We start from the raw sequence: 25,612 nt of genomic DNA on the forward strand, positions 1-25,612 counted from the left end.
TCTGTCTTATGGATCTTTTAGAAGTCATTTTATTTTTCTCATACCCACTTGGCCATATATAAGCCTGTCTGCTCCACGAGGTTGTAAATCAATGGTAGTCAACCTGGTCCCTACCGCCCACTAGTGGGCGTTCCAGCTTTCATGGTGGGCAGTAGCAGAGCAACCAAAGTATAAATAAAAAGATAGATTTAACTATAGTAAGTTGTTTTATAAAGATTTATTCTGCCAAATTTAGCAAAAATCCAACATAAAATACTTGGTAAGTAATTATTATTATATGCTTTAACTTGCTATAACTCTGCTTTATAAATTTTATAAAGTAAAGTTACTTCCCCACTTTATAAATCACCATTACTGTAGAACCGGTGGGCGGTTAGAAAATTTTACTACTAACAGAGATACAAAAGTGGGCGGTAGGTATAAAAAGGTTGACTAGGCCCTGGTGTAAATTGTGAAGGTAAAAACTTTGTCTTCTCCAGTCCTTTGGATAGGAGTCAACAAATTTGTTCTGTAAGAGCCAAATACTTTGAGATTTTGTGAAAGGTCCAGGGCTCTGCGGGAGTCACCTTAACCACGCAGAGGCCAAAGTGTAGCCAAGATTTATTGCAAACACCTGGGTGCAGGTGGGTTGAGTCCCATAAGAGTCAGCCCCGAGCAGGGGTGAGAAGGTTAGTATTATACTCTGCTGCCTCCTTCTGGTAGTTTCTGTTGATGCTGGTTACCTGGCCTCTGGCCTGGGTGTGTGATATTCTTCTGTTCTGGTTCTTGCCTCCATTAGTAACGGGTCTGTTTTGGTTCCTGCCTCCATCGATAATGGGCTCCTGTTTGGTCACCTTGAAGGTTAAGTATAGTTCATCATGTACTGACTCAGGAAGGGTAGGGAGGGGACAGTTTTAAGCCTTGAGGATACATTTTCCCCTAACATTTTGGGGCCCTGCAGTTTCTCTCACAACTGTTCTCCTCATTGTGGAATGACATCAGCAATAGGTGATATTGCAAATAAGAGGCGTGGTGTGTTGCCAACATCTCCCTGATCTGGAGCCTTCAGCACGATTCCTCATAAAAATGAAGGAACAGATTAACAGGCAAGTGCAATACCAAAGCACGGGCTTGTTGTCACAGTCTCTGTGGGCCTGAGGTGACTCATCAGCCTGGCTATGAAAAGTGTGAATGTTCCCCATGGCTCCTCATGCCTGCAGCTCGTCCACATTCAGATCAGGGTATCATTAGATCAGGGTAAAACTGCAGCTAATAGTGGTTGGTCTCAAGTAGGCATTACAGTAAATCACAGAGTATAATGTGTAGATTTGCTAACCATGACTACTTAGTAGGAAAGAGCTGCACAAGCTAGTTGGGCTATAGCAGTCAGTGCTCTGTGGGTAACAGATTGACTCCATATTCTTCTTAACCAAGGAGAGCCGTCACTGCAGCAGCCTTGAAAGAGGCATGGGCAGCCATCGTCATTCAGAAGTACTGCCGGGGATATCTTGTTCGCAGTTTGTACCAACTGATCCGTGTGGCCACCGTCACCATCCAGGCCTACACCCGAGGGTTCCTGGCGAGGAGGAAGTATCGGAAGGTGCGGTCGAGGCCACACGCTTTCCTAGGGGTCATGTTATTTTTCACCAACAGAACAAGCATACCTCCTTTTATTGCACTTTGCAGATTTTGTGTGTGTGGGGGGGAGGGTTATATATAAATTGAAGGTTTGTGGCAACTCTGTGTTAAGCTGGTTTATTGGCACCATTTTTCCAACAGGCTCAGATGATGGATAGCATTGTTTAGCTATCAAGTATTTTTAATTGTTATGTACTTTGTTTTTTAGACATAATGCTACCGCACACTTAATAGACTACCTTATAGTATAAACCTAACTTTTATATGCACTTAGAAACCCAAAAATTCATGGTACTTGCTTTACTGTGATACTCACTTTATTGTGGTGGTCTGGAACTGAACCCACAGCATCTGTGAGCTGTGCCCGTAGTGAGATAGTTTCTCTGTATGAAGGCCTCCCTACAGAGCAGGGAATTCTGGTATGTGAATGTCCGGACATGTCTGCTACAGGTGGAATTTGGTTATTGTTTCAAATGCCTGCTATGGGTCTCTGTGGATTGATTACCAGAAATTGGTATTTCATACTGTGGGAATGTTTTAGTAGTTACATCTCCCAACACTGGAGGAGTTGATGAGAGAAAGAATGGAGATCCAGTCTGCATTCCACAAACCCTTGTTTTAAAGATGCTGGAGGAACACAAGGCTGTGATCCTTCAGAAGTACGCTCGGGCGTGGCTGGCCAGGCGCAGATTCCAGAGCATCCGGCGGTTCGTGCTCAACATCCAGCTTACATACAGGGTCCAGCGTTTGCAGAAAAAGCTAGAAGATCAGGTAGGTGTTTGTAATACATCTTTCATATTTACTTTTTCTAATAGATACATTTTATTCTGGCCAGTTCCTTAGCTAGGCAGTTAAAATGTATAACTATGTACTCCTGGCTGGATTGCTCCGTTAGTTGGAACATCCTCCCAAAGTATAGAGGTTGCCGGTTTGATCCCCAGTCAGGGCACCTGAGGGAGCAGAGTGCTGTGCCTGGCTCTCTCTCTTCCTCCCTCCCTTTCTTTCTCTAAAATCAATTTAAAAAATTATCCTCTAGCCCTGGCCGGTTGGCTCAGTGGTAGAACGTTGGCCTGGCGTGCAGAAGTCCCGGGTTCAATTCCCGGCCAGGGCACACAGGAGAAGCGCCCATCTGCTTCTCCACCCCTCCCCCTCCTTCCTCTCGGTCTCTCTCTACCCTTCCCGCAGCCGAGGCTCCATTGGAGCAAAGATAGCCCGGTCGCTGGGGATGGCTCCTTGGCCTCTGCCCCAGGCGCTAGAGTGGCTCTGGTCGTGGCAGAGCGACGCCCCGGAGGGGCAGAGCATCGCCCCCTGGTGGGCAGAGCATCGCCCCCTGGTGGGCGTGCCGGGTGGATCTCGGTCGGGCGCATGCGGGAGTCTGTCTGACTGTCTCTCCCCGTTTCCAGCTCCAGAAAAATACAAAAAAAAAAATTATCCCCAAGTCAGGAAGTTCAAACAGTTTACATAGACCCTGAGCTGGAAAACAGAAGGACATTTTAAAGGGCTGCTCCACATGGTTGTGTGGGTTGTCCAGTGCGCAGGGCAGCTGCCCAGGAGGTCAAGTGGGGCTTAGATCCAACCTGGTTCTGCTCCCAGCGCATGTGCCCTGACACAGAGCTGGGCTGCCTCGAGACAGGGCTGTTCTTGTTAGTTTGCGCAAAGCTGCTGTTTACATGCAAAGCCACGTTCCCTCAGGACTCAGAGGAGCTGCCATTTTCTAATTTGCCCAAAAATTCACGTGATCATGCAGCATCCAGAGCTATAAAACTCACTCCTGGGCCTGCCTCCGTTTATACTGAGATTCTCCTACAGTGAAGTTAAAAGCTAGCCTTAGTCTATACCATAATGGTCCTTAATGAATGGATAAATGTGCATATAATAAACTTGAAATTTTGTTGCAATTTCCCCTGACTGCTCTGCTGTGTAGCAGGCCTGCCTGTTATATGGCTTGGGCAAACAGCACGGAAAACCAACTGGGAGCAGGGCCCCTGGGAATCCAGACATTGTCTGAGTTCCATTCTGTGTGATTAGTTTGCCAGGGCTGCCATAATAAGCTGCCACAGACTGGGTGGCTTACGCTGCCATTTATTTTCTCATAGTTCTGGAGACTGAAAGTTCCAAGTTCAAGGTATTGGCAGAGTTGGTTCCTATTGAGTTGCCTTTCCTTGGCTTGCAGATGGTGACCTCCTCCATGTGTCTTCACGTGGTCTTCCCTCTGTGTGTGTCTGTGTCCTGATCACCTCTGCTTATAGAGATACCAGTCATGCTGGATGAGGGCCCACCCATATGACCTCATTCTACCTTCATTGCATTGAAAGACCCTACCTCCAGTTCAGTCACATTCTTAGGTCCTGGGTGTTAGGACTTCACCAGGTGAACTTTGGTGGGCAACAGGGAACAGAGTGCAGCCCGCACCCACACTAGAGCAGTCCTGATGCTCCAGGGGTGGACTGGCCCCGCCCTGAGAGCCGCCTCCAGCACAAGAACACGTTGGCGACAGGTCTGCCTCGCTGTTTCCCCTGGGATGAAGATACTCGTACATACCGTCACATGGTGCCTGTGGTCAGTGGCACCGTGCCTCTGGGAGGTTAAATGCCGTGTTCAAGGCTGTGAGAGCCAGTGGGACAGCTTCTTTATTCGGGATAAACCCCTAAGCACCTGCTATTTCTTTCCTCCAGAACAAAGAGAACCACGGGCTGGTGGAGAAGCTGACCAGCCTGGCTGCTGTCCGGGCCGGGGATGTGGAGAAGATTCAGAAACTGGAATCAGAACTGGACAGAGCAGCTGCCCACAGGCGCAACTACGAGGAGAAGGGGAAGAAACACAAGGCTGCCGTGGAAGAGGTCTGTGCTGGTTGTGACCTGGGCAACGCCTGGGAGTCTTTCTACAGAACAGACCGCGGTGCACACTTTCCCACAAAGCCGGTTTCTGCAAAGCAGAGTAGACCTTGCTTCGGCTTCCATTATCAGAGGAGCCTCCCTTTCGGAAGAGAGGAGGGCAGAGCCCCAGAGTCTAGGGGAGGAGGAGGAGGTCCAGGCGTTAAGAAACGCCACATAAACTTTTGTAAAGCGACAGAAAGCCAGGAAAGAGCCCTGGCCAATGCTTCCCTCTGCCAGGATGGCCTTGTACCCTGTGGCTCGCCCATCTGCTGTGTGCCCTGGAGCACACTGCTGTCACCCAGAACAGCAGCGCAAAGCATGGGCAGGTTTTCGTCTCTGTGGTGTAAGAAGAGCAGCAGACATAAAAACCCCATCTCCCAAGTTTAAATCTTGTCTTTGCTGCTGTCTGGCTGGGTGGCGTTGGGCAAGTCACCCTTACGCTCTCTGAATTTTAGTTCCCTCATATATAAAGTGGAAATTAAAAAGGGGCTTGCCAGAGATATTGTGAGGATGAAATTATAAGATGAAATAATTTAGCCCACTGCCTGTTGTAGAATCCTGCACAATTGTGAGCTAATATTTTCTAAGGAGATGGTTTTTGTTACTGTCCTTTCTCCTGCACTTTCCAAAGTTGTACAGCACTCAAGGTTGTGGCAGCCTGGAGTCCTAGGGTATCTTGCTGCCCCCCCATGGCCTGGTGCCTGGCTGCTGGCACTGCCCACACTGCCAGCCCTCAAGCATCCAGCAGCAGCAGCATCTGCCGGCCCAGCAGCCACTTGACCAAGAGAAGCCAAAATAATAGAACTTCTGATCCGATCACACACCCTTCCTCCCTGAGTCATAGCACTCTCAAAGTGTGAATTCACATTATATCACCAGTAATTTATGTCCTATTTAATGTATAAGTACCCTGTCTATTGAGAAGCTCAAGAAAAGGATAGAGAAGATTCCTTGCCTTGGAGGAAATCTTGGTTTAGTTCTTTCTCCCTGATTTTCAGCCATTGTAGGTTGGGAACTAATGTCTGCTTGAAGTCACATGGAACCCTTGCATGTGAAAGTAAATGCAGTGTCTAATAGTGGGTTGGTGCTGGCTGTTATCAATGGCTAGGAGCTGAGATACACACACACACACACACACACACACACACACATCCACACACACACGAATTTTATTTATTTATTTATTTGTTATTATTATTTTTTTTTGTATTTTTCCGAAGCTGGAAACGGGGAGAGACAGTCAGACAGACTCCCGCATGCACCCGACCGGGATCCACCCGGCACGCCCACCAGGGGGCGATACTCTGCCCACCAGGGGGCGATGCTCTGCCCCTCCGGGGGGTCGCTCTGCCACGACCAGAGCCACTCTAGCGCCTGGGGCAGAGGCCAAGGAGCCATCCCCAGTGCCCGGGCCATCCTCGCTCCAATGGAGCCTTGGCTGCGGGAGGGGAAGAGAGAGAGAGGAAGGAGGGGGGGATGGAGAAGCAAATGGGCACTTCTCCTATGTGCCCTGGCCGGGAATCGAACCCGGGTCCCCCGCACGCCAGGCCGACGCTCTACCGCTGAGCCAACCGGCCAGGGCCATACACACACGAATTTTAAAATATATAGCTTTTCACCAAGAAAGATAATGGTGACAAAACTTAAAACAAGGTTTTCAAAAAAGTTTTTTTTCTTTCCCTTTGCTAGCAATTGGCAAAGCTTCAGAAGAATAACTCAGAACTGAAAATACAGAAAGAACAGCTACAGCAGAAGCTTCAGGAGCAGACTGAAGAGCTGAAAGGTAGAGCCCAAGGCGGCTGATCCGTGCGTCCGCTGGTCCAGTCATTCTGGAAATAACTATTGGCTCTAAACGAGTTTTAGGCAGAATCAGAAATCTCTGGTGTACACATAGTATAACAAGACATTTTTTGCCCCACAGAGAATAACTATATTTAAAGTGTGGTAACTTTACCCTATACATTCATCTATTTTATATCCATCTTTTGTCAGATAACACAGCAATCCCTTTCTCTAGCCCCCCACCCTGGGCCATTTGCAAGGTACAGATGTTTGGGCCATAAGCCTAGGGCTTTTTTTAAAATCACAGGTGGAAAAGGCTATGTGCCTGTCCGTGTGTGTGGATGGGTGTGTGTGCATGCGTAGGCTAATATTGGAGTAGTGTTTGTTGTTTGCCAAGAATTTGTAGTCACACTTCAGATCTGTCCAGTTTACTTGGTCTAAGTGTTATCCACATCCTCTTCCACCACTCATGAGTCGCATCACCCCCAGGCTGTCTGGCACAGACACTGGAACTAGTGGTGGTATCGCTTTAATTTAGGGTTACAAGGTAGCTGCTCTTAGCCTAGCTCTGTATTTTGTAGCTTTCCAACTTGAATTCTAATTGCAAGCATTTGCTAAATCCCAACAGGCTCATGAGCCTGGTGGTGCCTGACCAGATAGTTGAAGTTACTACACTCAATTGCCTGTCTTAGGGGATCTTTTTCCTTAAGCTCTGACGTGGGGCATGTGACACTGCAGTCCCAGCAGGGGGCAGGCACACCGGGGTCCAGACAGAGCACAAGAGCCCTGGGGGTTTGGGCTAGAGTGCTGAGAAGCACATGTCAGGGGAGGAAGTCAACAGCCCGAGTCCCAGCCAGGAGAGCAGGAAGGGCCATCAGGTAAAACCAAGGATGGGTGTGTCCTCCATCCTGTCTCTTTGGACTGATGATGAGCAAAGGAAGGTCAGAGGTCTACAAGTAAACCTTGAACCTGAATTAGGGAAGGCCTTACACACCATCACCTTTTTTTTTTTTAATTTAGTGATAGGATTTGGAGGCAGAGACAGACTCCCGTATGTGCCCCTACCAGGATCCACCTGGAAACCCCACTAGGGGGTGATGCTCTGCCCATGTAGGGCCCTTGCTCCAGAACCATTTTTTAGCGCTTGAGGTGGAGGCCATGGAGCCATCCTCAGCACCCAGGGACAACTCGTTCCAATCAAGCCTTGGCTGCAGGAGGGGAGGAAAAGAAAGAGAGAAGCGAGAAGGGGAGGGGTGGAGAAGCAGATGGGCGCTTCTGTGTGCCCTGACCGGTAAACCTGGGACATCTACACGCTGAACAGATGCTCTACCACTGAGCCAACCAGCCAGGGCCACCTTTTTTTTTATTATTCATTTTAGAGGAGAGAGAGAGAGAGAGAGAGAGAGAGAGAGAAAGGGGGGAGGAGCAGGAAGCATCAACTCCCATATGTGCCTTGACCAGGCAAGCCCAGGGTTTTGAACCTGTGACCTCAGCATTCCAGGTCGACACTTTATCCACTGCGCCACCACAGGTCAGGCCCAGGGCCACCTTTTTTATTACAATATTCTCCTCTTGGGTGTTTGTTCTTTTTTTCTAACTTTAAGTGGAATTCCCTCCAAGAAAATGTAAATTCCCACAAGTTTGTCCTGAAAATTACATAGTTGATAGCATTAATATGCTTAGATAGATAATTTTATATCTTCTTCTAAAAAGTATGTAAAACTTTCAAACCCAGTATTTATAAACTGCGTATCCTGAGGGTCTCCCTACACATGGCAAGCAATATTTTATGAAAAGCACCAGCCTTCGCTTACCCTGTGCCCTGATGTTATCACAGTCATTTCCCCTTGTTGAGATTCCAGCTTGGACACCATTCCATTGCTCTTGGGAAGAAAGTCACACTTGAGCCTGTGAGGCCTTTTACAAAGGGCCCAAGGTGTTCAGCACTGAAGCTGAACTGAAAATCGAAATTATAACAAATATGCTGGCTTCTAAATTTAACCTTAGGCATCTTCCTCTTATTTTCTGGCTGACTCGTGACGTTCTAAAGCAATCATTTTGTTTCAGGGACATTTGACATTCCACTGGACAAACTGTTAAACTGTTGGCTTTTTTTTTTAACCAAATGATTTGGAGGGTTGCTATCATCGCTTTATCCCTGGGCTCCCATCTGGGGCAGGACTCAGAAATGAGGCAGAACCCAAGACTGAGGTATCAGCTAAGTACAAGCAGGGGCATCAGGCTTTGATAGGCTGCACCTGTCATCTTGTTCCTGTTTTGAAGAACACCTGTTGTGTGTGAACATCTTTTTTACACTTTCTCTTCCCCAAATGAAGACAGATACTTTATTATTTTCTTGGTTATCATGAATGACTGGTTGTCAATTGAGGTGCTCTTGTTCCTCTCTGTGCCCCAGGGAAATTTGGCAATGTCTGTAGACATTTTTGATTGTCACTGGGGCAGAGGTCCTACTGGCTTCTAGTGGGTAGAGGCCAGGGATGCTGCTCAGTAACCGACAACACACAGGGCAGCCCCCTCTCTAATAAAGAATTACCTGGCTTGAGTGTGGCCTCAGGCACTGAGAATAGTTAGTTGGTCTGATCATCAGCCTCAGGTGCTAAAATTACCTCAGTACTCGAGCATTGGCCCAAGATAGGGTTGCTGGGTAGATCCTGGTTAGGATGCATGTGGGAGTCTGCCTCACTGTCTCCCCTCCTCTTACTTAAAAAAAATTACCTGGCTTGAAGTATCAGTAGTGCTGAGATTGAGAAACCCTATCATAAATTGATCATTCTCTCCCAAAGGATTTTTTATTTTTAATAATAATATTTATTATCTCAAAGTCAGTATGCCTAATTTTAATCAAACAAATGATATTTGGACCAACAAAAGTTCTGTAAATGAAACTATTTCTAGATTCCAACATGAAAATATTTGTGAGAATTATTATTTGAACCCCCTTTCCCATATTTCTCACTTATAGAAGTGACAGTTTCACTCTCATTCTGTTAGTAATAAATACCCCCATGATTGTTCTCATTTTCACTTTCTTAAACAAGATGTGAAGCAGTCAAGGCATTGGTTTGAAGGCATATTTCCAAAAGCATTGTCTTTTCACAGGAAAAATGGATGACCTCACCAAGCAGCTCTTTGATGACGTGCAGAAGGAAGAACAGCAGAGAATGTATGACGTCTGGTTTGCCTCTCAGCAGTTGCTGCTTTCTCTCTGCTGTTTTATAGTTCGCTTCTCAGCTTGCAGATGGCAGATCACACACAAGAGAGAACAGGGTGTGAATATTTTTAGGATAGGAGAGACTTCGAGATTTGTGAGAGCTAAGGTCCCCCTTGGGCACCTTCCAGACACTCAGGTTCTGCCACTGTGGGCAGTGGAGCCCTGGGAATTTCTTGCTTTCCCTTTACTGCTAAGACAGCATGGAGTTCAGAGACTGCCACAGCTTTTTACTTCCACCAAGTCTAAGAACTGAGATTGTTGACTAAGAAATAAACCTCCCTCCCTTCTCCCACCTGGTATATCTGTTAACTTCACTCTTGTCCCAGAAAATAAAGGGTTTAAAACCCCTACAGACACTAAGGCTGCTCCCCGTGACCTTGTGCTATACCAGCCTTGCCTTTCCTATGTCAAGATCAAGCCGCTTGCTGATCTCCAAAGACTTCAATCTGGGCTCCCTTCTCTTAAAAGAAGGTTTCCAGATCTTAAAGGAGGGATGTGTGGTAGGGTATTGGGGAGAGATGGGACATTCCTGGCATGTCTCCGGTGGGGGCTAGAAGGCTCAGGCCTGCCTGGGGTGGAAGGATATACAGCCTCCCCCCCCCCCCCCCCCCGCAGTGAGGCAGGAGGCAGAACGTGAATATTGGGGAGGAGGAGTCACTGAAGAGCTCCCAGAGCTGACAAATGAAATCAAGGGTCTCACAAGCCTAGAGCAGTTTTAAAATAGGGATAATTGACTCTACCTTGAAAAATCGATTTTTCAATGAATTCTTGACTCTAGGAGAAGAGCTCAGTTTTTGGCACCTCACCATGTACTGGGGCCACTTGTGAGGGATCGATTCAAGCAGGGGGCTTGGAGGGCCAGGCTGAGGCCAGGTCACTGTGAGCTCTTTGCAGTCCTCAGCAGCACTCACCTGTCACTCGGGCTGGTCCCTGGTCAGCTGACAGGGGAAGTCTTGGTCACTGTAATAACCCTTCAGAGGCACAATGCTGCCCACAATGTGTGGGCACACATCCAACTAGTTTAGGCTACAGATTTAAGATTCTTTATACATGTGACTTCTGGCTGCAATCTGCTTCAAAGATATTTTACTAGCCTCCTCTCAGGAGCACTTCAGGTTTTTTTTTAAAACCTGAAAATAAAGTTTAAAATCTTGTTAATATCTCTAAAAGGAAATGAAAGAAAAACCTATTGGGAATGAGACTCTCTTCCTTAAGGCTTTCTCCTTTGTGCTATAAAAGCAAGTCAGTCCTAAAATGACCTGAATTGACTGCTTAGCAAGTAGAAGGATGATTCATAAACTTCCAGATCCCCAGGACTACGTCACCGCTGACTGGGCCCCTGTGGCCTGGTCTAGCTCACACATCTCTTCAGTTGTTTTCTTGGTCAGCCATCCTATATTTGATTGAGCAGTTTTCTTACAAGAAATTGGGTTTTCATGGACTTTGGGACACCTGAATTTGCTGAAATTCATTCTAGAATGTTTGAAGGGCTGGGCTCTTTGGCATGATAAATGACTGTATTAACTTGTTTAGGACCAAGTCACCCCCCCGCCCCCCCAGGATCCTTGGAACTTGGCAGCGGCCGGGACTTGGCAGAATGTGCTAAGTGAGGTCTTTGCTGAGGAAAGTGTCCCCTTCAAGGGAACCACATGGAACGGGGTAGTACCCCAGCCACCACCCTCCTGTTCCGTGTGTTCTCTGTGCGTCCTGTGCAGGGCCTTGGCAGAGCCACACTTCTCAAACCAGAAGGTGTGAGAAGTTTCCTTAACCTAAGGGGACAGGAGACAGTCAGCCAGCAGTAAGGCCACTGTCTGTCGGAACTGCCACAGTAGATCCTAATTAACCTGTCTCCTCCTTTCTGGAGTCTGCTCTTATTTTCAAAACTATGCAACGTGTTGTTCTAATTCAGGGTAAGGACTTTAGAGACAAGTCTGAATTCTTCTTTCCTTTTGCTGCCTAGACTTCTTGAGAAAAGTTTTGAACTGAAAACACAAGACTTTGAGAAGCAAATATGCTCTTTGAAGGAAGAAATTAGCACTCTCAAGGATGAGAAAACGCAACTACAGCATCAGCTGGAGGAAGAGCGCACCGCCTCTGAGGGCTTGCAGGGGGAGGTGGCCCGACTGAGCAAGCAGGCCAAGGTAGGAGCTGCTCCCACCCTTAGGCGAGCTCTCCGGCTGGGTCAGTTCACCGGCACAGAGGGAGCGGTTTCATGTTCCCGCAGGATCAGACAGCTAGAGGCAGCCCTGTGACGGCCAAAAGCAAAGGGGTTTCTTCCGTTCTTCCAAGTATAGACCACTAAGCCACCTTTGATTTAGCAATAGTTGCTTTTCATCTTTTAAAGGTCAGCTCTCTTTCTGAAATTACATTTCCATAAAGTTACTCAAATATGTTGACCTAGAGAATATATACAAATTAAATTATAAATTGACATGAACTCGTATGCAACCCACCATGTTGTTATATATCTATAAATATCTGTATTAAAATTAAATGACCTTACTGTCAGAATCTTACATTTTTAAAATGTTATCAGACAATCCCACAAAAGCAACGGATCCGTGCTTGGACACTCAAGGCTTAACTGAAATTCCTTCCCTACCAGAATACACAAACCTGTGCGTCCCTGTGTTCTTCAATGCAAAACATTTCAGTTTAAGGTTGGAAAGTTTTTAAGCTGCCACTAAATGTGTGAAACACATATTAATAGAATATTTGTTAAGATTTTGCAAATATTCTCTGTGATTGTCGCGAAATGGCCATGTGTGGTTTAGAAGAGCGTTAGGAATCACATGTGAACTAGTCTCTGGGCCCTGATTTCCTGACGCTTAAAGTAGGAGATTGGACCACATAGTGCCATGCCTGCTTTATTCTTAGAAGTCACCTAAGACTACGGTCAGTCTGTGAGAGTCATGTCATCTAGCTATGCAGTCTATATCTTGGGAAATCATGTGGCTGCTCTTGGAATGAGGCACCAATAGTTGTCACTTATTTCCTCATTGGTAACTAAACTTGGGGTCCAAACTCTCCAATGTGGTGGAAATTAATCTTATTTGCAAAATATGTAAATCTGTCATCATCAAGTTACACGTTATTATCCATGTAAAAGTAAACACACTTAGGACTTGTAACAACTATTGAAATGTTACAAAGAGCAAGGATTTCAGATTGAATCCCTCTGGGGTCCCCGTCACATTGCCGTGTGACCCTGAACTTGCCATTTACCCTTCATGCAGCTTCAGTTTTCTAATCTATGAAAGGTCATGCCACTTACCTTATGGGCCTATTATAAGGAAGAGGCTGTATATGTGAAGTGATCGGTAAATGTCAATTTGATCTCCCTTCTCACCCCCTATAGAAACAGGAGCTGTAGCCCTTGAACACTTAGACTCACTGAGGAAATGTGAATGAGGGGTTATTCACTCTGCACAGCTCCATAGCTCCATAGCTCCGAAGGACAACCCGACATCCTTACTCAGGCTGAGCCCACAGGCGAATCAAGGCAGAGTAGAGCCTCTTCCCCACAACCAGGGCTGCCCCTTCAGTGGACCCGGTCACGCTCATGACCACCCCCACCTCTTGGGTACTCCCTGGCTCTGCCACTTCTAAACCTAACTAGAGCCCAAACCCACCCTTCTGAATGTGATGGCCTTGCCCAGTCCCAATCCTTGCATCCAAGATTTCGTCATGCAGGGAAAGATAATTTAGCCCCTTTGATTTTACTTCTCTCAGCCCCCTCTCCTCTCCATCCCACCTAAGCTTGTAGTAGGTAGTACTATTTCCCTTTAAGCAGAGAAACAAATTCTGTGGATACAAATTAGTAGATTTTGGAATTATTAACAATATTTTGAGCAGATAAACATGTTTCAAGGCCATGCTGTATGTGTGGGCAGTGATGGTTTAACAAGGGTTTAACTGAGAAACTGCAGTGAGCATGCCTGCATAGACAGACAATACTGTACGCGTATTCCCTTTGTCTGATCGAAGTAACAGTAACTGTTTTCTTCTTCACCTGGTATGGTCATTGCTGTGATTCAGACAATCTCTGAGTTTGAAAAGGAGATAGAGCTACTTCAGACACAGAAGATAGACGTGGAAAAACATGTACAGTCACAAAAGCGGGAAATGAGAGGTAACAAAAGGACAAGTCCCTGGGCCTGTGGGGTGTTGACTGAATTATCACAAGTGCCAGTGCTAAGGAAATGTGTCCTTTGACTGGCCCGAGGCCAGTGGGTTGATTATGTGGTAAGCTGAATAGCTGGTTGGCTTCATAGCTGGTTGGTTGGTTGGTTGGTTGGACAGCTGGTAAGTTCCTTAGCTGATGGGATGGTTACCTGGAGACTGTGAAGCTAGAAAACTGGACCCTAGAAAGGGAACCAGAGAAGAGAAATTGTGTAAAAATGTGATTTACACCTGCTCTGCCTTTTTCCTCTCAGAAAAGATGTCAGAAGTCACCAAGCAACTTCTTGAAAGCTATGACATTGGAGATGTAAGAAGCAGGTAATTATTTTTGCATTATCAAACATTTAGAAACACATAGCAGATGAGAGAGACATTTTTTTTTTTACCCTTCTTATCCTCCAGGCTGTCTGTGGAAGATTTGGAACACTTAAATGAGGATGGAGAACTTTGGTTTGCTTATGAAGGGCTAAAGAAAGCAACCCGGTGAGAAATGCCCCTCAGGATTATGTTGGGTTTTTTTTTCCCCCAGAGATGATAGACTATTAGAAAGTCAAAAGTTTATCTTATATAGATTTTATACACAAAATAAATTTCTGGCCCTGGCTGGTGGCTCAGTAGATGGAGCATCGACCCAGTTTATGGATGTCCTCGGTTTGATTCTCAGTCAGGGCACACAGGAAAAGCAACCATCTGCTTCTCCCTCTCTCCCCCATCTCTCCTTCTTCCACTCCCACAGCCAGTGGCTCTATTTGAGCATGGCCCTGGGTACTGAGGATAGCTCTTTCAGAGCACGACAGCCTCAGGTGCTAAAAATAGCTTGGTACTCCAGTATTGGCCCTAGACGGGTTTGCTGGGTAGATCCCAGTTGAGGTACATGTGAGAATCTGTCTCACTATCTCCCCTCCTCTCACTTAAATAAATAAATAAGTAAATAAATAATTTCTTACAGTAGAATGACCTAATAATCACTGGAACTATTTATTTGAGAACTAAGTAATTAGTAACAAAGAACACTCCCTTTATGGGGTAAAATGATGGGTAATAAAACTCATAATCTATCCAGTGAAAATTGACTATATCCAATAAGTTAGCCAATGTTGCTCTAGATCTATAGATGTGTTTAAATTTAAAGAGTTTGCTGCATTTTTTTACATTAATGAAATTTATTTTTTATGACAGTTTTAGGTTTACAGCAAAATTGAGCAGAAGTTTAGAGATTTCTCGTATACCTCCAACCCTCACACCTACACAGCCATTATCAACATCTCTCACCAGAGGTTACAGCTGTTAAATCTGATGAACCTGCATTGTCACATAATTGCCCAGAGTCCATAGTTTACATTAAGGTTTACTCTTGATGTTATATATTCTATTTGTTTTGACAAATGTATAATGAAATTCATCTCCACCATTGTTGCATTATATTGGAAATAGTTTTAAACTATAAGAGTAAAACTATAATTTTAATATCTAAAATAAATTTTTTGATAGAGACGGAGAGTCAGAGAGAGGGACAAGGAGGGACAGACAGACAGGAAGGGAGAGAGATGAGAAGCATCAATTCTTCATTGTGGCACCTTAGTTATTCATTGATTGCTTTCTCATATGTGCCTTCACCGTGGGCTACAGCAGAGCAAGAGACTCCTTGCTCAAGCCAGTGACCTCGGGCTCAAGCCAGCGACCATGGGGTCATGTTTATGATCCCATGCTCAAGCTGGTGAGCCCATGCTCAAGCCAGATGAGCTTGCGCTCAAGCCAGATGAGCCTGCACTCAAGCTGGCAACCTCAGGGTTTTGTACCTGGGTCCTCCACATCCCAGTCTGACACTGTCCACTGCGTCACCGCTTGGTCAGGCAATATTTCTTATCAACTAAATATTAATGCCACATAATGCTTCCTACCTGGCTAAAAGGATGTTATGATGCTCTGTTCCTAATTCCATAGCGTGTAATGATGTGTACATAAGTGACCTTTCTGTGCTTAGTGCGTGGCTGTAGTTGTGGGTTTTCATAACTGCTGCATGTGTTCATGCTCACGGTCATCAGCACAGCAGAGTAAAGACCATGTGGTTCATTTCCTGGCCCTTCCTCTTACAGTGTTTTGGAGAGCCATTTCCAGTCCCAGAAGGATTGCTATGAACAGGAGATTGAAGCTTTGAACTTCAAAGTGGTGCATCTAAGTCAAGAAATAAATCACCTGCAGAAACTATTTAGAGAAGAGAATGACATCAATGAAAGTATTCGTCATGAAGTTACCAGGCTAACATCGGAAAACATGGTATGGTCTCAGCCACGGGCTCCAGTTCTGGCCAGTATTCTAGAGATGTTATTCATTAGCAGTAAAATTTAGTTTCTTGGCAATAAAACAATGAATCAGACTTATGTTTTTAGGAGTGAAATAATTGGGTCAGAAGAAAAACTATTATATTACCCCAGGCTAGAGAACACTTTGATTTGAGAATGTGGTTTGTTTTTTTTTCATAGGATGGTTCCAAATCCTCTGTGTGTGTGTGTGTGTGTGTGTGTGTGTATTTAAATCTGTTTTTCAAATCTAGCTCTAACCTCTTAGAAAGTAACCATAAAAAAGGTAACTCCTGAGAGGGTGCACATTCAGGCCAATCTCTCCTCGTGCTCCTCACCCACCTTTTCAAAGACCTCCCCTTCTGTGATGCCTGTTCTTTCCACCCCACACGTCTCACCCTTTCTTCTCACCCGCGCCTCCTTGGCATGGAGAAATGCTTTAGAAATCTCCTCACTCAAAACCTGCCTGTTTCTTGGCCCCGCATCCCCTGTAGCCACCACCCATTTCTTGGGGGGAGTTGGCCACACATCTCAATGGCCACCCAACTGTGTGAATTCTCCATTCACGTCCCATTACTCTGTGGCCACCGCCTTTTGTCCTGTGCCCCTACCACTAACTGGAACTGTCTACATCAAGCTGAGCACACAGTGTTCATTTTCACCCTTGTCTTAGTCCCTCAGCAGCATTTGATGACTTGATTGATTCCTTTCCTTCTCTGTTGTTCTGGTGGCTTCCCGGACACGATGCTCTCCTAGGCTCCTCGTCCCCGTCACTGGCGGCCCCTTCTCAGCCTCTGTACTGTCTCTTCCTCCACTGCCTATCCCGGAGCTACTAGGGACTCTCAGGTCTGTGTCAACAGGTAAGGAGGGTGACCCTGGCACAGCGGACCTGTGGAACAGTAGTTAAGGCCCTTCATGTCTTTGTTTATTCCTTGGGTAAAACTTTCAAGAGGAATACACAGTTGCACAATCAGACAAGTATTTTTCATTTAAACTTTAGAGGCATGGGTGTTTTTATCAACTTGGACAATGGAAAAACTGTTTTTACCTGCCTGAGAGCGGAGAGGTGATGAGCATTTTAAAAAACTATATGGGTAGCCTGACCAGGCGGTGGCACAGTGGATAGAGCATTGGACTGGGATGCAGAGGACCCAGGTTCAAAACCCTGAGGTCGTCGGCTTGAGTGCAGCTTACCAGCTAGAGCGCGAGGTCGCTGGCTTGAGCCTGGGATCATAGACGTGACCCCATGGTCGCTGGCTTGAAGCCCAACGTCGCTGGTTTGAGCAAGGGGTCACTTGCTCTGCTGTAGCCTCCTGGTCAAGGCACATATGAGAAAGCAATCAATGAACAACTAAGGTGCCACAATGAAGAATTGATGTTTCTCATCTCTCTCCCTTCCTGTCTGTCTGTCCCTATCTCTGTTTCTATCAAAAACAAACAAAAAACTATACAGGTAGACAAAGTATTGAGAAACATACTGGGTGGTCCAGACCCCACTACCAGCACCCAGCCTAGAGTTCAAAGAGGGAGGATGGCCCCTCTGAGATGATTTTCCTGTCCCTGGTGATGGTGAGGAGATGATGTCTCTGGGTCTGGATCCAAGAGGCTGCCTGCCGTTTTGTTACATCATCCCTCCCTCCACTCAGCACAGAATTCTCACACACCCTCCCCCAGACCCCATGCTTCCTTCTCTCCCGGAGACGTGTGGTGTGGGGATTGTGGCCGTGAGAACCGTTTCCTCTCTGCCTGCTGGTGCTTCTTGGGACTATATAGGACTTGAGATTAAAAAAAAGTCGTAATACCAACCCAGTCTACCGTCCTGGCTGGCCTCCTTACACACCTTACTAGACATACGTTCTGTGGGGGTTAGACACCAGGACACTTTCGTTTGCCTCTGTCTAGTCCCGAGACTTTAAAGTTCGCAGTTGAAAGTATTTTATATTCTAATATTTCTAATTCTTCTCTACAGATGATCCCAGACTTTAAACAGCAAATTTCAGAACTAGAAAAGCAAAAGCAAGACCTCGAAACCCGCCTGAATAAACACACTGAAAACAGGAAAGGTAACAGGAACCCTCGTGAACCCGCTCGTAGGAAACGGTTTCCTCTATCCAGGAAGTCACAGAAAGGCCATCACGCCCAGAGCTCCGAACTATGATTTTCCGTGGGGCCAGGCAGGTGACATAAATGTGAGGAGTGGGCTGGGTGGAGGGTATGATAGAGTGCATGGGCAGTTAGAGGGGGAAGCTGCCTCCAAGCTCTGGTTAATTTTGCCAGGGAAAAACACAGGCCCTGGTGTTGCCCAATATTCTTGTTTTTATCAATTGTTTTTTCTTCCATTTTTCTGAAGCTGGAAACAGGGAGAGACAGTCAGACAGACTTCCGCATGCGCCCGACCGGGATCCACCCGGCACGCCCACCAGGGGCGACGCTCTGCCCACCAGGGGGCGATGCTCTGCCCATCCTGGGCGTCACCATGTTGCGACCAGAGCCACTCTAGCGCCTGAGGCAGAGGCCACAGAGCCATCCCCAACGCCCGGGCCATCTTTGCTCCAATGGAGCCTCGGCTGCGGGAGGGGAAGAGAGAGACAGAGAGGAAAGCACGGCGGAGGGGTGGAGAAGCAAATGGGCGCTTCTCCTGTGTGCCCTGGCCGGGAATCGAACCCGGTTCCTCCGCACGCTAGGCCGACGCTCTACCGCTGAGCCAACCGGCCAGGGCCATTGTTTTTAAAAAGAAGCCACTTATATGTGAAATAAAAATTTTATGTGAAATAGCATGATTCAAGAATAATAGCTTAAAAATATTTTGAACATTGTTCATACCAAACAAAACCTAATTTCTAAAAAAAAACGACAACAACAACAACAAAACCTAATTTCTCGCTGGATACCACTTAGGACCCCTGGTACCTATAAATAGGAGCAAGCCCACAACAGAATCCAGTGGCACAGAGTGAATCCTGAAGTACTGACGGTTCTTCTCACTGCAGGAAAATTAGAAGAAGTGTCTGATCAGCTGAATCGCAATCGAGAAGAAGGATTACAAAGAAAGTAAGTGTTAACGTGTGTTACCTCGAGTTCATGCTCATGTCCCACTTTTCTTTTCTGAAATTGTGGGAGATACCAAGATACGTTAAGCTAAAAAAAAAACACACCAAAGTGCTAATTATGGTGTGTAATATATTAGCACTCAGATGTGAAGAAAAGAATGCATGTGTGTACACACACATCCTGTGTAAGAGAATGTACAAGAGACAAAACAAAACGTTGTACCCTCCAAGGATGGCTGTACAAGGGGTGCGGGTCAGGGGAACTTACTTTTCACTGTAAACACTTTTAAACCCTTCGAATGTTATACCACATGTCCCTAGATTGTCTGTCGAAAGAACTGATTAAATAATGCTTGTGTGAGAGAGAACCGTTTTCTCAGAGCAGACCATGGAGGGCCTTGCTGACAGAGGACCTTCGCTGGGAATCCCCCCAGATTTGTTTCCTGACCAGCGGAGCGCCTGGTGCCCTACAGGAGCCTCGTGAGGAAAGTGTTCTGTTTGGCTGCCAGCTTTCCAAGATACTTAATTTTCAGAGCAATGAACAGACACTATGTCCCAGAGAGCATTTTTAAGCCATGTGACTTCATTGGTAGGATTAGGATGAAATGAGTGCCTAAAACACTTTTTTTAAATGTTTATTTTATTGATTTTAGAGAGAGAAAGAGAAGGAGAGGGAGACAGGAACATCAATCTGTTCCTGCATGTGCCCTGATCAGGGATTGAACCAGCCCACCCCATGCTTTGGGATGATGCTCTAACCAACTGAGCTATCCAGCCAGGGCTAATAATTACTGCTGAAAAAATTTTGTTTTTTTATTTTATTTTATTTTAGTGAGAGGAGGGGAGGCAGAGAGACAGACTTCTGCATGCGCCCGACTGGGATCCACCCGGCATGCCCACTAGAGGGCAATGCTCTGCCTGTCTGGGGCCATTGTTCCTTTGCAACCAGAGCCATTTTTAGCACCTGAGGCAGAGGCTATGGAGCCATCCTCAGTGCCCGAGGCAAACTCACTGGAGCCAATTGACCCATGGCTGCAGGAATAGAAGAGAAAGTGAGAGAGAGAAGGGGGAGAAGTGGAAAAGCAGATAGTCACTTCCCTTGTGTGCCCTGACCAGGAATCAAACTTGGGGCTTCTACATGCTGGGTCGACGCTCTAACACTGAGCTAACTGACCAGGGTTTACTGTTGAAATTTAAGCATCATTTATTTATTTGTTTATTTATTTTTAGAGAGAGGAGAGAAAGAGAGAAGGAGGGGAGTAGCAGGAAGCATCAACTCATAATAGTTGCTTCCTGTATGTGCCTTGACCAGGCAACCAAGGTTTCAAACCCCAACCTCAGCTTTATCTACTATGTTACCACAGGACAAGTGAGTGCCAAAAACATTAGGAAAATGATAAGACACCATTTTGGAGCTCTTTTTTTTTTTTTTGGAAAAACTAATGTATTTTTCAATTATAGTTAACATATAGTATTATATTAGTTTTAGGTGTACAATGTAATGATTAGACATTTCTATCCCTTACAAAGTGATCACCCCAATAAGTCTAGTACCCATCAGACACCATACACAGCTGTATAGTATCAGTGACTATATCCCCTATGCTATACTTTACACCCATGACTGTTTTGTAACTCTCAAAGGGCTCCTTCTTTTTCTCTCTCTGATTCCTGGCTTTTTCAGTATGTTTACAAAGAAGGTAATCATCAGGCTTTTGGTCATGAGAGTCTGAGTGGGTGCAGATGTACCACGGGAGTGGGCAAGGGGTGTGGGTATAAGGGGGTGGGATCGAGAATCTCTGACCGGGTTAAGGAGACTGGGGCAGTCCATAGACAATTTTTTTTAAAACATTTTATTGATTGATTTTAAAGAGAGAGGAGGGCAGAACAAGAAGTATCACCTCATACTTGTTTCACTTTAGTTGTTTATTGATTACTTGTCGTATGTGCTGTAACCAGGTAAGCCCAGGGTTTCAAACCAGTGACCTCAGCGTTCCAGGTCAATGCTTTATCCACTGCGCCACCACAGGCCAGGCCATAGGCAATTTTATACCCTAGCCAACTGTGGTCTCTTTCCAGCCCCGTCAAGGACTTCCCTATTGAGTTACTATTCACTGTACACATGAATTGGCCAAAGTATTTTTTTTTTATTTCATTGAATTTATTGGGATTACTGTGGTTCACAAAACCATGCAAGTTTCAAGCGTACCACTCAACAAACTACCGTTTGCCCTCCACATTGTGCACCCTCTGTCCCTATAACGTGTCCTTCTGTCCCTGTATTTCCCGCCTCTGCCCACCTCCATCTAGCTCCCAACCCCCTTCCCTCTGGCTGTTGCCCCCTGTTGGATGTATGTGTTATGTACATATGTGTTTTGGCTAATCCCTTCACCTGCTTTCACCCAGCCTCCCTAACCCCTCCCCCTCTGACAGCTGTCAGTCTGTTCCATGTGTCCATGCTTATGTTTCTATTTTGTTCATTAGTTTATTTTGTTCATTAGATTTCACATATAAGGGAGATAATATTCACATACTATTTCCTTTACACATAAATTGGTCAAAGTTGTCTTCTTTTTTTTCTTTTTAGGTGAGAGGAGGGGACATAATGTGCAGACTCCCCCATGCGCCCTCACCAGGATCCACCCAGTAGCGAGGTTCAGCCGGTTCATACCGTTTCGGCAGAACCAATACCTAGTTTTTTGTTGAGTTTGGCGAAATGGTTGCTAAAATTGCACTTGTAGTCAGGGTTCTCGCTAGGGTGGCAGCCTGGGCAGCCGCCCAATGTGGAAATCACAAATTTACACTCCTTACTCTTTTTCATTCATCTGCACAACAGCGTATTCTAAGCACCCCTAGTAATGTTCATTCCATCATAGGTGAAAAATTTGATGAAACTATACTTGTGATATTTATTTATTCATTTCATAAAACTCATTATACCTTTGATGAAATACTATATTTTAATTCCCTCGTGTTTGTTACTTCAGTAAACAAACATATAACGTAAAGAGAAAAAGTGTCAAACAACCAGGGGGTGACAAGCTATCATTTGTTTCAGCTTTGTGTTATGCCCAAAATTCCCCCAAGGGCAGAGAACCGGTTGTTAAATTATTTGAATCCCACCACTGGGTCCACTCAATAACCCTCGTCTGGGACTGATGTTTGAATCATCCAAGCTATTTTTAGCACCTGAGGCTGATGTGCTTAGACCAACCAAGCCATCCTTGGTGCCCAGGGCCACGCTCAAACCAATTGAGCCACTGGCTGTAAGAGGGGTAGAGGGAGAGAAGGGGGAGAGAACAGTGGAGAGAAGCAGATGGTCACTCTGTATGCTCTGACCGGGAATTGAACGCTGAAGGTCCATACACTGGGCTGACTCTCTATCCACTGAACCACCAGCCACGGCCCAAACTATTTTTCTATCTTTGGAAATATCAGTGCTAGTGATGACAATGAGTGATTTCTTCGTGATGGTAAGCCTGATACCAAAATTCCCTTTCTCCTTCTCTCAGGACCATAGAAGCCCAAAATGAAACACATACCGAGGAGAAGGAGAAGCTGGTTGATAGGAGTCAAGAAATGCAGGAGGCCAGCGAGCACTTGAAGAAACAATTTGAAGCTGTAAGTGAGGTGGACACTAGTCTCTGGCAGGAAGCATCCCGTCTCACTATGGAAAACAGGGTGAGGCAACTACTAAGCTGTTGATAAATGACTGCCTGCCTGTGTGCAGATGCCACAGAAAGGGGGACACGCCACTTAAGGCACACGATGCACAACTGAGACCAAATGCCGTAGTCGGAAAAGTCTGTCTCCTTATCTCAGGAGGCAGGCGGTGTCGAAGGTGGAGCCCAGTGCAGGGGAGGGTCAGGACTTACAGGGAGGTGCCTGATGAAGAAAGGGGGGCAGAGAGGGGAGATGAGGCGGTACGGCTGAGCCCTGTCCGCGGACGGCACCCGCCTGAGATGCCAGTGACGTTTTCTTCTGGGGTTATGTCCTTCTTACAAATTTTATAGTCAAAAGGTTCTTCTTTGAAATGATCATGGTAGTAGATGACAGATTTTAAATCATTCAAGCCTTCATCAAATTGAAAATACCCTTGTCATAATGAAATTTGGCAATTCTGTCAGTCCCCAGCAATTTGAAATGTTATTGGCGTGTGAGACCTACAAGACGGAGAAGCACCACAGAGCAAACGGGTGCTTTCCTGGCAGGCGGGAACTCTCGGGCCCTCTATGCCTGGTCGGCTCTGAGACCATGGCCTACTCCAGTGTGATATCATATTGATCCTTAGTTTAATTACAACTACAAACACCCTGTTTCCAAATAAGGGCACATTCCGGGGTTCTAAGTGGACATAAATTTTTAGGGGACACTATTTAACCCTATGTGTGATCTTTGAGTCAAAGAAAATCATTATTTAAAAAGAAATTTTAAAAACTTAGTGATCATCCTCACCACTTACACTGGGGAACAATTTTTTTTTTCATTTTCTGTTGCATGAGGTTTTAGAACTTTTTCTATACATTTCTGCATCGCTGATTCCAAATCTGAAATCCATTTTTTGGTGCATGCTCTAGTTTTTATGCAATTTTAATTTCCTTTTGTTACAGTTAATGGCATGCATTGGTTTTTAAATTGGAGTTAAAGGACAACAGCTCTTGGATTGAACACAACCACAAGGCAATTAATGTTTTACAAACATTACTTTTACATAATTGTAGTTGTTTTTAAATGTAAAAAATTATTATCTGATAAAAAACACCCTCTTATTTTGTTTTAAGATTGAATCATGGCTTATTCGAGTAGGCGTAAATGTAAGAATAGTCCTGACACCTTCTGTTATATATGTGGCTGTTACACACTTCAACGTCAAAGGCACAGTATTTTATCATTTGTGACACGTGCATAGATTGCCTATTTTCAAGTTCCCCTTGGCAATCAAGACAAGAATTGGGCTCCTCATATTGTATGTCATATTTGTGAGGAAATGCTTCATGACTGGACAAAAGGAAAATGCAAAGGAATGCCTTTTGGTATTCCCATGGTTTGGCGTGAACCTAAGGACCACAGCAGTGACTGTTATTTCTGTCTGATCCATACAAAGGGCATTGGCAAGAAAAAACGGCATATGATCACATATCCTAATATTCCTTCAGCAATACAACCTATCCCACACTCTGAGACACTCCCGGTTCCAGTTTTCAATGGTTTTATTTCCTCTAAGGATGAAGAAAGTGAACATGGTGATCAAGTGTATTTTGATAAGATGCATGAGGAAATGGTTGTAGAATCTGAAGGGTCTTCTTCTGATGCCAAGCAGTCATTAACCCCTCAGCAGTTTAGCCAACCCGAATTGAATGACTTAGTAAGAATGACATAAAAATTGTCCTCGACTTTCTGAAGTATGAGGAGCATAACTGGATCATTTGTGTGGATCTTAAAATGGTAAATTTCCTGCTAGGACAACAGAGAGGTTTCACAAAGTATTCTTGCTTTCTGTGTTTGTCAACCAAGCTCAGGAGAAACACTGGACACAGAAGGAGTGGCCGAAACATGAAGCTCTGGAAGTAGGGATGCAAAATATTGTGAATGAACCTGTAGTTAATCGAGACAGGATCATTTTTCCCCCACTTCACATCAAACTTGGCTTAATGAAGCAGTTTGTTCAGGCTTTGAATAGAGAAAGTGAATGCTTTCAACATATTATTTCTGCTTTTCCTGCCTTGTCTTTCAAGAAGATAAAAGCGGTATATTCGATGGACCTCAGATTCGAACCCTCATATGTGACAAAGAATTTGCCAGGAAGATGAATAAGGAGGAGAAAGCAGCATGGCAGTCTTTTGTGGCAGTTTCAAAGAACTTCCTCGGCAACAAAAAAAGTGGAAAACTATGAACTTCTGGTTCAAAGGATGCTGTTGGCTTTCTGCGACATTAGATGTAACATGAGCATTAAGATTCACTTCCTGGGCCCTGGCCGGTTGGCTCAGTGGTAGAGCATCGGCCTGGCGTGCAGGAGTCCCAGGTTCGATTCCCGGCCAGGGCACATAGGAGAAGCACCCATCTGCTTCTCCACCCCTTCCCCTCTCCTTCCTCTCTGTCTCTCTCTTTCCCTCCCGCAGCCGAGGCTCCATTGGAGCAAAAAGATGGCCCAGGCGCTGGGGATGGCTCCTTGGCCTCTGCCCCAGGTGCTAGAGTGGCTCTGGTCGTGACAGAGCGACGCCCCGGATGGGCAGAGCATCGCCCCCTGGTGGGCATGCTGGGTGGATCCTGGTCGGGCGCATGCGGGAGTCTGACTGCCTCCCCATTTCCAGCTTCAGAAAAATACAAAAAAAAAAAAAAGATTCACTTCCTGAACAGTCACCTTGATAAGTTTCCCAAAAATCTTGGAGCTGTTCGTGATGAGCAGACTACTGCTGGAGCATCAAACGAGATTGTCCTCAACAAGTACACAAACGCAAGAGCTACAAACGCAAATTTTTGCCTGAATAGAATTTAAATTAGTTTTGCGCAAATTTTATGATTAAAATAAGTGTTTTAATATGTTCTATTTCGAAATTGTAGACAAATTCTGAT

General features: G+C 45.5%; 1 protein-coding gene across 2 annotated transcripts in view; it reads left to right on the forward strand.

Annotated features, from left to right (window-relative positions):
* MYO5C (myosin VC) overlaps window positions 1-25,612 on the forward strand; it is a 114,102-nt gene that overhangs the window by 64,501 nt on the left and 23,989 nt on the right. The window contains exons 20-32 of one of the 2 annotated variants that reach the window (XM_066341824.1): window positions 1,414-1,579; window positions 2,242-2,388; window positions 4,293-4,457; window positions 6,183-6,276; window positions 9,396-9,459; window positions 11,468-11,648; window positions 13,546-13,639; window positions 13,944-14,007; window positions 14,092-14,172; window positions 15,786-15,966; window positions 17,959-18,052; window positions 18,980-19,040; window positions 22,552-22,720. In XM_066341824.1, the coding sequence (XP_066197921.1) occupies window positions 1,414-1,579; window positions 2,242-2,388; window positions 4,293-4,457; window positions 6,183-6,276; window positions 9,396-9,459; window positions 11,468-11,648; window positions 13,546-13,639; window positions 13,944-14,007; window positions 14,092-14,172; window positions 15,786-15,966; window positions 17,959-18,052; window positions 18,980-19,040; window positions 22,552-22,720 (1,561 nt within the window). The remainder of the gene's footprint in view (window positions 1-1,413; window positions 1,580-2,241; window positions 2,389-4,292; window positions 4,458-6,182; window positions 6,277-9,395; window positions 9,460-11,467; window positions 11,649-13,545; window positions 13,640-13,943; window positions 14,008-14,091; window positions 14,173-15,785; window positions 15,967-17,958; window positions 18,053-18,979; window positions 19,041-22,551; window positions 22,721-25,612) is intronic. The other variant, XM_066341825.1, reaches the window with a different exon arrangement.

This window comes from Saccopteryx leptura, chromosome 6, assembly GCF_036850995.1.
Source record: "Saccopteryx leptura isolate mSacLep1 chromosome 6, mSacLep1_pri_phased_curated, whole genome shotgun sequence".
In the NCBI taxonomy this organism is placed as follows: Eukaryota; Metazoa; Chordata; class Mammalia; order Chiroptera; family Emballonuridae; genus Saccopteryx; species Saccopteryx leptura.